The sequence below is a fragment of the Liolophura sinensis genome, chromosome 10, assembly GCF_032854445.1.
Source record: "Liolophura sinensis isolate JHLJ2023 chromosome 10, CUHK_Ljap_v2, whole genome shotgun sequence".
NCBI lineage: Eukaryota > Metazoa > Mollusca > Polyplacophora > Chitonida > Chitonidae > Liolophura > Liolophura sinensis.
Genome location: NC_088304.1, coordinates 6174954 through 6193102, shown reverse-complemented (window position 1 = coordinate 6193102; position 18149 = coordinate 6174954). Strand labels below are relative to the sequence as shown.

Here is an 18149-nt window from a genome sequence, read left to right as displayed (position 1 = left end):
ATAATTGAAAAATTCTTGAGCACGACACTGAACACAAATAAAATAAATAAATACGTAAAATAAAATAAATTCTGTTTTAAACAAATAAGTGGCATTTTACAATAATGTGGACAGCGTCCCAACTGAACGGTTTATTGTACAAACCATAGAGTGTGACCGAAAATTGCACATAATGTCAGCCAAACAGTACACTGTATATACGTACTGTATTTGTAATGAAGTGAATCCAAAAGTTATCAGATCGAAGTTCCGCTGAGAATATGCAGCTATATTGGAGTGACTTTGAAAGATGTCCAGAGAAAGCTAGTAAAAGACTGGAACAAAAAAGAAGAAAGAAAACTGCTATCGATTTAAAATGGAGGTGCAAATACATCTTGAGCCTATTCTACAAAGTCATTTCTGACTAATGTCAAATTGTTAAACGTCTTCACAATACTTAGTTTTTGGTATTAGAAGTTGAAATTTGGACATATTTTTCGCACGATAACGTTGGTGAGGTGGACACAATTTTAATTTTTAAATTGAACAATAAGCTTTAAGACTGTATTTAAAATTGCATTTTTAAAACCGCATTGTTCGTATGTGTGCTAAGGATGTCACATGCCCACAAGATACAACATCCAGGCACTCGGTGCAGGTCGGATAATTGCGCAAACAGCAGATTTATTGTCAGATGAGAAGAGAGATAACCACTGGCCTTTCCTTTAGTCACTTCGACATTTCAATTGAGGCGTTTTAATAGGGATAGGTAATTGTCGGCGACCAGAAACTCGAGACGCCAGCGGTTCACTAATGAATACATCGGAACATTTACCCACTCATAATTTGATACCAGTATATACCTATACAAGGACGATAATTAATGCTTTTGGTATCTGTTTGATTTAATTACATCAAAAATTAACATGCCCGTTAAAATGGCAGGGGTGGGGATATATCAGTTTACATTTGTCATGCTGACGTGTGTATACGGATGCATGTAGAGGGCAGAATGCTAACATCTCTGTCATCACTCGTACACTGCCCACAATGAGTTGGAAGGTAACGTGCGCCAACTCGTGCATTGCGAAAAGTGCATGAGTGGGATGTCAAAAAAACTCGGCTTCTAGGCGAGTCGAGTCGAACAGAAGATCATACATATATTACAATGACTCTTAATGATAGACTGGTTTGTAGGTGACCGTTCAGTTATAAATCTGATTTGTGCTTAACGCCTCACGGTGCGTCAAATATTCACTTACACGACGGAGGTACGTTTTATGGGTAGAGGAAACTCAAATTTTTTTAAAATAATTAAATTTAATGATTTAGTTGATTGATGTTTAACGCCAAAATATATTAAATACAAGCACTAATGTAATAGTTCTCAATCAACATTCAGCTAATTCCAACCTACAGACAGAAAATAAAGCTTAAAAATGTATGTATGTGTGTATGTATGTATTGAAAAAGTAAGACTAAAACAGTAAATGATAGAGAGCCTGTGTCATGGATTTCCGTAATATGAAAAAGTGTTTTTTTTTTTATTCTACGGTTTTCACTTTCTGTTTGCTGATTTTCTGTCAGTAATATAATAAATGAAGTATTATGGATTCTTGTGCGTGTTAATTAGTTTCAATAACAGAAAATTTAATACACGTAATTTGGGAAAGTTTACCACTTAACAACATACAAATACTTGCGTTGAATGCGCTCCTATATCTTCGAGAATCACCGGACGCCGCTTGACCTTGTACCTTAGTTATGTACTTTGCTCGATTCATCAAACGTGTTTGAAACATTAAACAATGTTATTTTACTTTAGCAAGTTGGACATTACGGTTTCCGAGATATGAGCTGCCTGTGATTAGAGCAAGAGTTATCTATTTCACATTTATGAACTGTTAAGTACAACGGCGTTATGTCTGAATTTAATTTCATTTTATCTGGCGCTCCACAAGGACTGGTCCTTGGACACTTACTGTTTTTGATTTAAAGACCTTTCCACGTGCGATCGGAGAGGAATTCAGCATAAGCTGGACTTGAACTCACAATAACCACATTTGTGAGAGGATTCTGTGTTGTTGTGCTGAACTACAGTAGTACGCTAACCATTCGGCCACGGGAGGCCTCTATTTTCTATCAGTCATATTAATGCTGTGTGTACGTTAATCATGTTGTTTGTGAAGTCTAGGTTGTGTATCCTCATGAAAATATCGCTACTCCAAGCAATATCGCTACTCACACGTAGCAGGTGTATTGACTCAATGACTTTTCGATGGCCTAATTACTCCTCGTTGTCATATGACTGAACAAATACTTTACGTCAATTGCATTTTTAAAAAATTTTACGTCAGGTACGACGTAAAACTCCCAGAAAAACATATATACGTGTACTCATATAATAGGCAGGCTTTATCAAAGTCAAACGATGATAACACCTCTGTGCAGCAAAATTAACTAATATATACTGAATTTATTCATAAGGCAACGTAATGCAATTTAAGTCTTTAAAACTAACATAACTGAAAATGTATTATTATAACGCCTGTGGTACTGATAGTTTAAATCTATACACATATCAGATAGGTTTGTATTCGCATTTGTAAAAAGAGAAGCGAGTAAAAATATATTTACTTCAAAAATAACATATACATGTTCAGCTTAGGGCATCGTCTATGCATGTTGTTAGTGTATTCATTTTAACGAGTTTGTTATAGAAAAAAACGCCGTTTTTTCACTACTGGTCTACACTAACATATTACATAAAATAAATTACTTATCTTATACGTTAATTGTACACATTATTTTTATTACCACTGTTTTGAAATTGTATCGCTGTCCTCGAGATCGATGATGAAACTCAAAAAACAACAAACGAACAAACATAAATGTCACCCTGTCAAGTCCTCAAAAAAAAAAACATGGGGTCTACGTGGCCAACGTGATAGCGAGCCAGCGAGGCGCAATGACCCAGAAGCCTCTCACCAATGTGGTCACTGTCACTTCAAGACCAGCTCATGCTAGCTCCCTCTGCGAACTTACGTGTGGAGGTTTGTCAGCAACTTAAGGATCATCGTGGGTTTCCGCCGGGCTCGGCCCGGTTTCTTCCCACCATAATGCTGACAGCCGTCGTATATTCTACGAAATATTGTGGAATATTCTAAAACACTAATCAAATAAATAAATAAATAAATAAGTAAATAAACAAATAAATAAATGAATACAAAACAACACAGCACAACAACAACAGCCAAACACCACAGCCCTGCATGCATGAAATGCAATTTTATACATGTGTACTATCAGGGGATGGACGCAGTTTTGATAGACAAATAGAATTATAAAGTAGTTAAAAGTCAGTGGTAATGAAGAATGCTATTTCAGCGTGCGCCAGAAATTGAGTCTGACATTTAAGGCTTCACTGTTAACTACCGTCATGACAACATTTAATTACCCATCGTGTACTCATAGCTGAATATGGTGGGTGTTCGAAAGCAATCATTGATATTTCACTGAAGTGAACATAAAAAATCGCGCTTCGAAACCTACATAAAAATTACAGTAATTACATTAGTCAGATGAAGGGACCATTCCAATTATGGAACCATTTATAATTTGGAACCTTCTCTAACTGACCGCCTCGCTTATAAAGTAGAAGGTCATGTAACCACTGAAACACCAAGTTCAGCGGACATGCCGAGGAAATTGTTTCATAATAAAACAGAAACGCAATCAAAAAAAGGATGACACTTTTAATTAGGTGGCTCGTGCAGATTGGTGGCAATTAAAACAATTATGCGAACTGAGATTTTCAAATAAAAGGAGTGTTTGGACGTGAGATGCGGTAATACAACAGTCATTCCTTCTTCGTTAGACCTCCTGAGCATACCTCCATCATGACAAGGCCACGTTCCAGTCCGCTAGCGGTATGTACTTTCTTTATGTGACAAATTGTTAAAGCATTGTTACATACGTGCTTTTAACTTTCGAAACTGTTACAACGTCGCATTTTGTGAATAGCATTGTTAAGGTTATTTATTTGTTTATTTATTTATTTATTTATTTATTCATTCATTTATTTGTCCCCTCGTTTTTAAAGCCTTCAATGATCAATGTCTTTTTTTTTGTCATTAATGATAATGTAAGGAAAATAGGCTTGCACTCTACTAGCATTGACGAGGCTAAAATAAAAAGTGTACATTTGCAACATTTCTGGCTGTTTCCAATGTACTGGTGTGTCTATAGGTAACTTTTCGTTGAGAATGGATTCCGCGCCACATTGTCAGTAGTTGAGACTTCTTTCTGTGCTACATTATCAGTAGTGGGGACTTCTTTCTGCGCCACATCATCAGTAGTGGGGACTTCTTTCTGCATCACATCATCAGTAGTGGGGACTTTTTTCAGCGCCACATTATCAGTAGTGGGGACTTCTTTCTGCTCTACATTATCAGTAGTGGGGACTTCTTCGATATCTTTTCATGTTTATAAACTGGTATGTTTTTAGATTTTGCTACTGTCATGTGTTTTATCTTTGCAGGTGCTAGCGTTGATCTTCGTTCTCTTAGGTAAGTAACTCCTAACCGTAAGACGAAATTGATGATTTTTTTAGCAAACCCGATGTAATACATTTGGTTTCAAGTTTATTTTATTTCAGTTGTATTTTATTCTGGTCTCAAGAGTAGCATAAATAGAACAGTGCAAGCAGAAACGCACTGCACCTTGTCATTATACCTGACAAAGCGTGCATCTAACAATCCATGGATCTGACAAACTATGCACCTCACGAAGCGTACACCTCACAAACTGTGCACCTCACAAAGCGTACACCTGGCAAACCATGGATCTGACAAACTATGCACCTCACGAACCGTGCACCTCACAAACCGTGCACCTCACAAACCGTGCACCTCACAAAGCGTACTCCTCACAAAGCGTACACCTGGCAAACCATGCACCTGACAAACCATGGATCTGACAAAATATGCACCTCACGAACCGTGCACCTCACAAACCGTGCACCTCACAAAGCGTACACCTGACAAACCATGCACCTGACAAACCATGTACATGGAAAAAAGTGCACAATGATCCAGCGCCAGTTGATGCGTTAGAGGTTTAGGTTTTACAGTTTTTCAGTAATGAATTCAGTAATCAAATATTTCTGGGGTTTTTTCCTTCGCGCTTATGTTTATATAGAAGTAAATGCCTGATGAAGTTTGTGTAGTAAATTTCTAATTTTTGTAACAGGTTTAATTCCTAATAGTGATAATTTTACAGTTTATTTTGACAATTGCATTGAATTAAGTAGGTATATAGGGAATGAAAGCGTACTTTTTGTATGCTCTCTATGTTCATAATATAAGAAATGATATTGTTTAATCTCTAATAATAATATTTTTCCCAATGTTTGCTTCGTTTTCAGGCAGCATTCATGTGACATCCGCCGTGGAGAAAGGTGAGATTTTTTCACATAGTTTGATCCGCTGTATCTCTTTAAAATAACCAGATGGCATCGGATTAAGACGTTCTCCCTTAAACAGCAGTTTCTTGTTATTTTTTAAGCTGCCGTCAGTTTGCCTTTTAGCTGTGATTACTTATCTTGTAAGTCATTCAGAGCACTTCGGTGGTATAATGGTTAGAGCGTCCGCCTCGAAGTCGGGAGACCCGGGTCCTACCAAACGATTTAAGGTGTTTTTTGTTGCTGGCTCACGTGGCGCTCAACACTGCGAGGTTAGAGCAAGGAAACAGGGCTGGGCGGCTTGCCCTGTCCGGTGCCTTCGGCATGATACTTCAGTATTTCATCGTTATATGATTGACAAATTAAGTACGACATTAAACCCCAAGCATACTTACATACCGTCCGTCGGCACGGCGGTCAAGTTTTTGTCTTATCTTATAACATGAGCCATTCGCTTAACATGAGTTCTGAGTGGAAGACGTCATGAAATATTATAAAGGGCGATGTCACGGCTTTTGCAGCCTTGCGCATGATGCTTTGCGATGATCGGGATGAAGCTCACAATGAGTAGAGTGCGAGGAAAAAACAATAAGTAACTTTGGTTTAACTATTCTTTGATTTATTTATTTATTTATTTGATTGGTGTTTTACGCCATACTCAAGAATATTTCACTTATACGACGGCGGCCAGCATTATGGTGGGTGGAAACCGGGCACAGCCCGGGGGAAACCCACGACCATCCGCAGGTTGCAGGCAGACCTTCCCACATACGGCCGGAGAGGAAGTCAGCATGAGCTGGACTTGAACTCACAGCGACCGCATTGGTGAGAGACTCCTGGGTCATTACGCTGCGCTAGCGCGCTAATCAACTGAGTCACGGAGGCCCCAACTATTCTTTGACTATTCATGTTAATTTTCAGTCCAATAATTAAATCAGTGAATGATTAAATGATTATCTATTTGTTGGCGGCCTGCCTTATGGTGGGAGGGAACCGGGCAAAGTCTGGGGGAAACCCACGACCATCCACAATGAGTAGAGTGCGAGAAAAAACAATAAGTAACATTGGTTTAACTATTCTTTGACTATTTATGTTAATTTTCAGTCCAATAATTAAATCAGTGAATGATTAAATGGTTATTTATTTGTTGGCGGCCAGCGTTATGGTGGGAGGGAACCGGGCAAAGTCTGGGGGAAACCCACGACCATCCACAGTTGGTGGCAGACCTTTCCACGTACAGCCGGAGAGGAAGCCAGCATGAGCTGAACGAACTCATAGCGACCACATTGGTGGGAGGCTCCTGAGTCATTCGCCGTGCTGGCCTGCTACCCCCCTCGGCCACGTGGCCCTCACTGAATGATTATGGACCATTAATTGAATGAATAAATGACTGATTATGGCTTAACGCCACACTTGCAATATTTTAACCATATGAGAAGAGCCATTAATCGACAACAAGCAAAGTGACTGTCACGAAACATCAACCAGCCATTGATTAATCCATGAATGAATTATTGATCCACGAAAACCCCTCGTTTATTGCCCCTCCCTGTTTTTCAGTGTGTGGAATGCCGGCTGACATCTCCTTAGTCCTGGATTCATCTGCCAGCATCTTCCCCCCGGCTTTTAACGACAAGCTCATGCCCTTCCTGAAGAATTTGGTCTCTAGTTTTGAGATCTCGCCAGAAAAAGTGAGATTCTCCCTGCTGACGTATGGAAGTGATGTCAACAAGCAGTTTGTCTTCAACTTCGACGAGTACACAGATGAACAGTCTCTCCTAGATAAATTGGACTCTGTCCAGTGGGTGTGGGGAGCATCCACACGGACGGACCTCGCCGTGAAGTACGCCAGAAAGAAATTTTTCAGTACTGCTCGCCCGGACGTAGAAAAGATTGAAATCATCGTTACAGATGGTAGGACCGATGAGAAAGCAATTCCTAGTCTAAATGAAGAAATCGCCTTGACAAAGAAAGACGGCGTCACCATCTTTGCCATTGGTGTTGGTGACAAGATTAGTCTTGAGGACCTGAAGTCCATGGCAACCTCGATGAAATACGTGTTCAGTGTGACCGATTATGCCGCTCTACAGGAAATCAAGGATATCCTAGCAGCTACTGCGTGCATCAGTAAGTTCTCTATCAGACGTTTCTGTTTATTTTCTTTCATTTTATCAGGATTTTTTTCTCATCCCTTAAGGGATACTGAATTGTCGCTGATTGGCTGGTGTAAGAAATAGGCGAGTCTAGGATATGCCTCGCCTAAGCTGAATTTGAGGTATGGCAGATTTATTCAATAGTGATCAGATAGCTAATTAGCTATCTGCTCAAAACACCACACGCCAATCAGCTTTCTGCTCAACACAACACGCCAATCAGCTATATTCTCAAAACACCACACGCCAATCAGCTATCTTCACAAAACACCACACGCCAATCAGCTATCTTCTCAAAACACCACACGCCTATCAGCTATCTTCTCAAAATGGTCATTTGAGAATTTTAGTGATAGCCATATGAGGGGACTTTTTGTGATTGTTGTGAAAAATAACTAGATTTCGTCTCTTTTTTGAGTTTTCACGTGGAGGGCGTTTTAGAACAAACATCTGCGAATACTGCTATTCCACCTTTCCATTGTTTAAGAAGTAAATAGATCTATTTGCGGTAGCGAATGTAAGAAGGGTTTAACTTTTCATTAATTGCCCAAATAAAAAACACCCTCCACATTTGGACAAACATTCACTATAAGCGGAGACCATTTTGTTCATACTTTTGTACTTGAGTTCATCCATTTAAACCTTATATTGTTGTTTCTCTTCATTGCAGTGCCGACCACAGAGCCAAATATTCAGCGTAAGTTGTGTTCAGTACTCTACTCCCCATAAGTTGAAAAGAAATATACAAGAGACATACAGGAGTGAATTATCGAAACGAAGTAGTGCTACAAAAATAAAACACATAACCGGTTATTCTTGTCACATGCTAAAATCTTTGTTTTGTCATTAATTCAGTTTTGTCAGAAAAAACATTGATTTAGTTTATTTAATTTATATATTATTAAAGATTGATTTAGCTTCAAATCGTGTCCCATAGTGCTTGAAGTACATCGTTTTACATGCGCTTTTAATGTGAATTGTTTATTTTTCTAGCATGCGGTGACATTAACCCTGACGTCATCGTCACCATGGATTCCTCGCGCATGGACATTGTTGACGTCCGAGCCGTGTTCGACTTCATGATTGGCGTGGTCAGAGAACAAGGCATTTCTCTATACGAAGGCCTTCGTGTTGGTCTTCTTACCGGCGAATGTGTTAACTACAGAGGGTTTGCTCTTGGCGAATTTATTGACAAGGTAGACGTTTTTGAAATATTGTGCTGAATTCAGCTTCAATATGGAGCCGTAGATCCAGGGTCAGTCCTGGGTCGAGTCAAACCTAAGACCTTAAAAGGGGAAGTTTAACTTTCTCGTTTGGGGTTCAGCATGAAGGGGATAGTGCAACGATTGGTTGACCCGTATCAGTATAATGGCTCGGGCGGGTCGGCTTACTTGCCTTCGGTAAGTCGTCTCAGTGAAGCAGCACTAGATAAAAGAGCGATGGAAATCCGCCCTGCAACAACGAGGCACATTACACGCACTCTAAGGATTCCTTCGTCGTCATATGACTGAAAAATTGTTAAGTACCACGTTAAACCCCAAACACTCACTCACTCACTCACTTACTCGCTGATGTAAATGTTGTCAAATCAGTGTGGTCCAAAACTCACAGATCTTGACCCACGGCTGCATTAGTCCAGTAGTTCGACTTTTACACGTATAGAGGAAAGAGGTATTCTGCGTATATATAAGAGCGGTAATATTCGCCGGTACAAATTTGAGTGGGGGTCTAATTTCATTTCAAGATAATCTGTGTTCAGTTTTCAGTGCAGGCTATTTGTGTATTGTGTATAGTGAAGGAATGTAATTTTGACTAAATTAGTGGGTGTGTAGGTATTCCACTTAGCAACAACTGTATTTGCAAACAACCCTTCCCAATCAGTAATGATAAGCTCTGATTTCAAATGTTAATCCAGTGTTGAAACCTTTTCGCCTTAGCGAAAGTATACCCTTACTGTACGGTATCCACCTGGCGCTCAAATCCAAAACGCTTTGACATCAGTCTAATGACTTGCTCAATGTCCTGACTTGACGTCAGGTTTATAAAAGTCGACGCCAAATAATAACTTTTCATTAAATAGCTAAGATACATAGACGTGTACACGCCACAAGCTATTTATACCTTTAAAACTGGTAGAACTTTTGAGTCTGTGCTGCATTTGTGCCGCACCAATGAAGGGTAATGTTTGCACAGGACCAAGGGAATGTTTAAGACTAGATGCCAAAGAGAAGCTATCTAATTATGACTGGTACAGCAGGCTTTATCTCTTTTTTATTTTTGGTGTATACCCTTCCCTTAAACTTCTGTGAGACACACCAACATGTAACTTTGTCATCTGACATATTTTTTATTCCTCCAGGCTGCCATCGGTAATTACCTGGACAGGCTGGCTCAAGCAGAAATCAGACCTCTTGTCAAGGAACTCTGGTCACAGGCTTTCTTAGAGAAGAACGGCGGCCGGAAGGACGCGCGGCGCGTGGGCGTTGTTGTTGTTCCCGCCAAAATACGAGACCCCAAGGGACTCCTTGTGGAAGCGGAGAAGGCTAAGATGAACAATATCGAACTCTACGCCATTGGGATCGGCAGTACGGACTCCAAACTGCTCAACAGTATTGCTAGCTCCCCCAAGCACGTCATTCACGTTAAGAGCCCTGCAGAACTGGCCTCCTATTACTCAGAGTTCGTCCACAAGCTCTGCGAAAAGCCAGGTAAGTTGTTTGACCCACACCATAGAAATATGCTGTAAATTTACCGATAAAATGCTGGCAAATTTGGGAAGATATATATATATATTTTATTTATATATAAATAAAATAAATTGGTGTAAAATCACACATATGGGTTTTTTAGATGGTGGTTGGTTGCTGAGTGTTTTCGAACATTTTTCCATGTTAAACAGACGATGAAAACTGAAGCATTATTATGTTATCCACTTCAAAACTCTACCTTCAGCGCGTGTATTTATGTTTTGTTTTCGTTGACGTGCGTTACTAATGCCCGCCAATGAACAATAAGCCAGCTGCATAACCGCCAAGTGCGTGACGCCACTGGTTTCTGCTAACTCCATGTGACGTTTACCGTTTGGTTAGGAGTTGCACCTTTCTAGTTACTATAACGGAACATGGGCAACAACATTTGTAGAAAGGCAAAATGCAGGGCAACAGTGTTATGTTTAAATAAATAACTAAACATTTACAAATCTGTTTTAAAACTTGTGAGAATACATCGACAGGTCACGTCATACGATCTGCCGGTGGTCTAATTAAGTGTTTTGAACTTATGCAGAGTCGACTCCGAAACCCACCCCCAAACCCACCCCGGCACCGACTACCAAGAACCCCAACTGTTAAGAAGATGAGGTTTCTGCTGATGTAAAGAGGAAGATTTCCGGCTTAACAGTGCGCTGATTCCAAATATAATTTATATGAACTATAGTCTAATATATTTATATGATGTATGACGTATATTTACAATTAAAATGAAAACGTTTCCTAGAGCATCATAAGAGAAACTGTCTGGGAATGTGTTTTGTACATGTATTTGCCCGTCTGCATTATTGGCATAAGTGTACCTGTGTCTGTCCAAGAATTTTCCACAGGCCATTAACGATACATGAATTATTTAATAAACGCATTGATAACGTTTACCAAAATGACTTCTGAATTTTATCATTGCGTGTTGTTGATTGCCTAGAGAGGAAGATCGAGAATAGAATGGTTTTGTTGGAGATATTCGTATCGTGAGATACGAAAGGCCTCATCGAGCATCGTTTTGCAAATAAGGTGATTGAAAACAAAGATTAAGTAAGATTTTTTTTTCGGAAAACTAAAAACTGTGTACAAAACTATCTTTACTTATTTTAAGATGCTTTTGACTATATAAATAAAATCCACTCAACATTTTTTTTAAATTCTTAGGTGAGCTTTATGGACTGAATTAAAATTGAATTTAGAAAGTTAAAAATTTGACGAACCGAGAAACAGACGTAGAGACGGGCTCAAGGCCCACAAGGTCGGTCCAGATTACTAGGGTCTAGCATTATGAGTATGGTGTCTCTAACTATACCTTACAATTCAAGAATCTGATCTAGACATACAGATATAAGTCAAGGTGGTTTCGGTAATATATTACTTATTTCAGAAATGTGTTCTCGTCAGATGAGTATTTGACACCGAGTGCATTTTCTTAGTCCCTCCGACTATGTTAGCCTGTCTTCGGAAAAAGAACTGCACACACGATAAGTTTTACAAGAATATCCGGGTAAGGAAACAGCTGTTACAAGACTTGATCTGATCCTTGTCTAACGCCATAGAATGTTCCACTGACAGAATTGCGATCAGTATAAGGGGGAACCACCCATCTTTGGCAAGTTAATGCGGCTATGGAGAGATTCACGAACTAGTGAGAAGAACTAGCGATAAAAAAACACTTTGTACAATATTATCCTATATTACCAGGTTTCGGAGGACACTTTTCCCGTCATCAGGTAAAGCAGCAACTGTAAGTGGGTAGACTACAATCAAGGTATACATACAGGAGTGCTATGCCTGTGCAAAAATCAGTGGTATCACCCAACATGCAAGAGATTTTGGTGATCAATGAAGAAGACATGTACAGTATGTACAATAGTGAACAAAACAGTTAGGTTTACTGATTTCACTTTTTTGGCAAATTACGGACGAACTTTCCTACATGTAACGTACAGATATGCACCCCATATTGGTGGAATAAGACGTGTCGTCTTCATCGAAAGAGGGTTAGACTGCTCCGATGGCCACACGCGCATAGTCGACCGCTTATTGTCACCAGTGTCCCACGAACAGTGAGAGTGGGTAAGTCTACAAATTCCCCGTCCAAAGCCAGTTTTGAACTCACACCTCGTGTGCCCAAGCGATTTGAAGGCCAACCAAAGTTACTGTTAGACCACGATTTTTCCCACCACCCTCTACCCCACCCCCAGTTTAGTACCAGGAAGAAAGCATGCAGAACCCAGCGGTTTGTAACACTAAGTTTAGAGTGAGTTGCTCTAAGTTGCCCGTTTGATGCTTTGCTGATCTTCATTGAATGAAACAATATTTGCAAGATGGCAAGTATACGCCTACTTCCGGAACTGCGGTAACCACAAACGTATAGGAACACGAGGACATCCTAGCTTCTTCTCCTGCCGTACGTGGGAAGGTCTGCAGCAGCTTGCGGATGGTCGTGGGTTTCTCGTGGCATCTGTCCGGTTTCTTTCCACAGTTATGCTGGCCGCCGTCGTAAAAGTGAAATATTCTTGAGTACGGCGTAAAACAATAATCAAATAAATAAACCAACACGAAGAAGCTCTCACTGCTTGGTGACAATAAGCGATAGACGAAGCTCGAGTGACCAGTTACGCCTACTTTGACGTTCATTGATGACCACCTGTTTTCCACCAATGTGATGTGTATATCTATACATCACAGGGGGCAAAGTTCGTCATTGACTTGCCCAGGGCGGGTTGTCATGGGCACTCTAGTTTCCTCCCTGTATAAAACTAACAGACATCGTCTAAGTGAAAATTCCAGAATATCGAGATAATATTAAGCAGAAATCAAATAAAAAAAAAAAAAATTAACAAAATAAATTTTTGTTTGTTTGTTTGTTTTTTGTTAGTAAAGAGACGCCGCAGTATTGAAATGAGCTAAACAATAATACGAACATCTGTTGCACGAATGAGGAGTGAAACCCATTTTGGGTGATTGCTAGAGTGATGGATTGATTGACGTTTTACGTTGGGTTGGAATGAATGAATGAATAAATGCTTGGTGTTTAACGTCGTACTTAACAATTTTCAGTCAGATGACGACGAGCAGTCATTAGATATGTGTACATAGGCCCTCTTCTTATGGCAGGGCATGACCAAGCCGCCAAAGTACTGCCGACACTGAAGTATCATGCCGAAGATACCAGGCATGACACCGCACTCAGTCACATTATACTGACACCGGTCCAGCCAGTCCTGTTTCCATGCTCTAACTTCTCAGTGCTGAGCGCCACAAGAAGCAGCAACAAGTACCATTTTTTAAGGGTTTGATCCAGGGTCTCCGACTTCGCTAGACTTCGACAAACCGCTTGGCTTAAACCCAGCCGAAACAGCGAAATCTGGATTCCAGCATGCGACCTGATTGGTCAAGGGCCAATGGGACTATGAAATTAAGCTGAACTCTCCACGTCACTGCGAGCGGTCACGCTGTTGGGTAGGCCCAGATGCAGTTACCACCCAGTCACGCCATGACATTTGACATGGTAAAATGCTCACAGTCTACATGTATTCGGGAAAATATCCCGCCAAATGTCACTCCGTATATAGTCTACTGTTCACTGTTGCCTTTACAGAGATGTTTTGTGGACAAACTAATAACTTATTTATATACTGCCTGAGGACAATGTTTACTACAGCTTGGACCCGACGCCCATGCGCGATGCAATGGTTTCTCCTTTCTGCCTTCCCCAAGGGACATAACTCTTTCCTTCTTTAGAGTGTGCAATTCTTCACAAAGCTCTTTACCATAATCTAGTGACATTAGGAACATGGACATTTTGTCTCAACACTCATTATTAAGGACGTCATCAGCTGTGACGTCATTGTAAAAATGAACTCTTCTTGCGGCACAAACATGAGGCCCAGAGCATGACTGTGGACTACGTATTAATGACAAATTCTTTAATTGCAGAAAATCGTGTTTCTGTGTGGTTGCTTACCCAGTTTTTTCAAAAAGAAGTCGTCATCCATATAACTGAGCATGCTCTCTACGGCGCATGCGTCGCTACAATAAAGTTTTGTACGGAAATCTTGAACAACTCCGAGGCCACTGGGATCAAGGTGATCAGGCAGGAAGTGATGTCAGAAAAGACAAAATATAATTTCATTTGTTTGACAGGGAGGAATTAAAAATAAATTTCTTTCTCCGGTTGGGGTCATTGTCTCGGTGAGGCGGGTGTGGGAAGGCACTACTGGTGTCCACTACTCGGCACGCGGAGTATGTGCTGTTCTGTGACAGACGGGCGTTGGGGTCAGCTTGGAAGCTCGTGTTTCCAGGGGAATATGGTGTGATAAATGTGCCTGGGTAGAAAACTGGTTTCACTCTCGCCTGTGGTACCGACCGAAGTACTGGCAAAACTTGTCCTCTGTAAACTGCGTAGAGCCAGGGTGTGATATCAGGCGTTGGGGATTAGTCTATTTTAGGGATGCTAAATAAAATCTTAAAGAAGTCGTCATCCATGTAACTGAGCCTACATCGGTCTGAGGTTGGTAAATAGACATGTAGTCAGGTAATCAGTCAAATATGAAGATTGGAGAACTGCACTGAATAATGTTGAGCCCATTGACTGGCTAGTTACATTGGATATACGTTCAGCGCACCAACACATCTCACACTCAGTTCTTGGGCTTTGCATGGGTTGGCCAAGGGGGAGTGGTATAATTCCACCGACGGATTACACAACTCGGTCACGGGGAGTTCTTTAAAAGTGTATTATCTTCATTAGATAAAACACAGCGTTCTGAAAAATATACAGAAACAGACGCATTAAGAATTTGTATTGACAATTACACCCAATATACAAACATTTGCATCACATTAAATGGATTAAATATCATGGATCAATAAACAATTATTTTTAAATATTATAAATATCACAATAAAACCAGCTATTTGGTAAATCTCATGTTCACTTTAAAGTACAACTACATACACTTTGATTGAACACAGTTTCACGGTTTCTGATACGCAATAAAAATATGAACAAACTTGTCACTCTACGAATCACACCAAAATACTACATCACACAGTAATCAGAGAATTTCAGTGCATCATGTAAAATTGTCTGAGTAATTGAAGCTTAAGAATATAGGAATGTATTGATCACCGCTGTAAAGTTAACATCCTAATTAAACAATTAAGCAATGCACAGAATGCTAATTATTTCACTCTTATATACAATACATGTGGCGCTAGCGCAGCGTAATGACCCAGAAGCCTCTCACGGTCGCTGTGAGTTCAAGTCCAGCTCATGCTGGCTTCCTCTCCGGCCGTAAGTGGGAAGGTCTGCCAGCAACCTGCGGATGGTCGTGGGTTTCCTCCGGGCTCTGCCCGGTTTCCTCCCACCATAATGCTGGCCGCCGTCGTATAAGTGAAATATTCTTGAGTATGGCGTAAAACACCAATAAAATAAATAAATAAATACAATACATGTGTGGATACAGTATAAATATAATGATTGCTCATAAAATACCATCAACCAAAGCCGTCGTAAATCAACACATTTACAGAACAAGATTTTTTCTCTCATTTTGATAACTATAATTTAGGCATTAGCCACACACGCAAACTAGACACATTTATATAAAATGGAAACAAACCAATAACCCTAAACCCCTAGCTCCATAATGGAACATTCCAAAGTTTTCATATCTAAAACATGCCGATAAATCTCACATGGCTTAAAATTGTAAATGAGCAGATTCTGAAATGGATTAAATACATTCTATATTGGATTTGCACAAAATTCCGCATATAGTTCTGGAACAGGACTATTTTTGGGTCAACTTTGTCAGACGCTAATAAAGGAGTATAAAACTAAAGATAAACAATACCTGAAGAGTGGACCTCCGTGCAGTTGTTCTAAAGTTTGAGAGTTCTGCAGAATCTGAGAGCCTTGTTGTCTCTCCCACACAGGTAAACATACTAAAATGACATGCTCCAGACACCTAGACTGCACAAGTCAGGGAACATTCAATGTACCACAGAGTGAGTCATTGGACAATTATATATGCTTGTGTAGGGGGACAGTAAGTCATATATTTTAACAATACATATGCTTGTTTCGACTGCATTGTGCAGAGAGTGTTATAGTGATATTAAATGCTTTCCCAGGCTTACAAGTACAACATAATTTAATTATTTAGTTATTTGATTGATGTTTTAAGAATATTTCACTGATACGACTGCGTGTACAGCAGAGTAAAATAAACAATACACAGATTTGCAAGTTAATAAAACACTAAGCTAGTCAGATTTAATTCACAATTCTAGAACCCTTCGTCTGAGAGCATAGACGCTTTCAGGGTAGACTGGAAGAATCAGGGTAGACTGGAAGAAAGGCATCAGTTGGTTTGTGCCCCCTTTTTGTCTTATCCCTTGGGTGCCTGCAAGGATAGAGGGACACAAGTTGTGCCTAACTAGCCGTCTTCAAGCTTCTGGCCAATGCTATGTCCAAATGGTTTAATGATCTCCGAGGTAACCGACTGGATGTAATTACCCAGTGATAAATGTGCACATACGCCTGGTATATGGGGGGATGTTTGGAGAGCATGAGCGTGATGCCTTTTTTTTAATATCATGGCTGTAAATGTTAATTTTTCAGTGTCGTAATGATATATTTATCTTCTTTCAGATGTCATACAACACGTGATTTCGCCTGAAGTACATACACCTCCACAACACCTCAAGGAAGTAGCAGATCTGATTCCCGAGTTTTTTCAGCAGTGCGAGGGCCACATCATCAACTAAGAAGTATAAGAATGGTTCTTTGGGCTTGGAAGAAATAGGCTGAAAATAACTCAGTTCCCGCTGGGCTTCCCATTAAGCCGCTATCTTGAGTGATATGTTTGATTGCAAATGGACAGATATCTGAATCTCCCGCGAGCGATGTGAATGCGTTCTATAGCGTTAGATAAGTTCATGAGATTTTGGGGGTAGAATCTCCAACAGAGAACAGTGAGGTTAGAACGGTGTTAGAAGGTAACAAAAAGAAGGTACGACAAGTCGACTAATAAAAAAGAGTCAGTTAATGTCGAGATGTTTAAAATAGTTATCTGAAGTGTGCGGCAAGAACTTGCAAAGTAATAGAGTAATGACACGATGTGTGTCATGGCTTACGCTGTGGGGATTTTTTTCCCTCGTCGGAGTTATTTATGATTCACAGATGCGATGTTGTTTTCTATGAGATGTATACGGATATTTTTGTAGAGCGTTCAAAGACTTACTTTTTCCGTGATGGAGACTGGTTTTTTATAGCTAAAACAGGCACTGAGTTATGTCCTGTAACCAATCTGTCCACGTGCCTAGCTTTGGCAGAGACTAACGAAGACTCCGATGAGTATATTTTTAGGAATGTAAGTACACGTGTTAATAGCTACAAAGTCAGGCCAGAAAATAAGCTATTGTCTTACACTCGCCTCCTTCGTTTCTTAAGACGAAAAATGCGACGCTTTTGCTGTTCTGTGACAGACGGGCTTTGGGGTCCATTTGGCAGCTCTTTTTTGCAGGGGAAATGTACGATTAGAGGCCCAGGATAATTTGTACGGGTTTGGAGGCAAAGATTTTTGAACGGGTTAGAGGACCAGATGTTTTGGACGGGTTAGAGGCCCAGCTGTTTGGTACAGGTAAGAGGCCCAGCTGTTTTCTACGGGTGATAGGCCCAGCTGTTTTCTACGGGTGATAGGGCCATCTGTTTTGTAGAGGTGAGAGGCCCAGCTGTTTTCTACGGGTGAAGGGCCCAGCTGTTTTGTACAGGTTAGATCCATCATG

General features: G+C 40.2%; 1 protein-coding gene across 1 annotated transcript; it reads left to right on the top strand.

The window, feature by feature from the left end:
- The first annotated feature begins 3875 nt into the window (after positions 1-3875).
- Positions 3876-11220, top strand: LOC135476847 (cartilage matrix protein-like). The gene is made up of 8 exons (XM_064756989.1): positions 3876-3908; positions 4520-4547; positions 5405-5437; positions 7001-7567; positions 8264-8290; positions 8587-8789; positions 9953-10301; positions 10879-11220. The coding sequence occupies exons 1-8, from the start codon at positions 3879-3881 to the stop codon at positions 10941-10943; spliced, it is 1302 nt and encodes a 433-aa protein (XP_064613059.1). The 5' UTR covers positions 3876-3878; the 3' UTR covers positions 10944-11220.
- The last annotated feature ends 6929 nt before the right edge of the window (positions 11221-18149 follow it).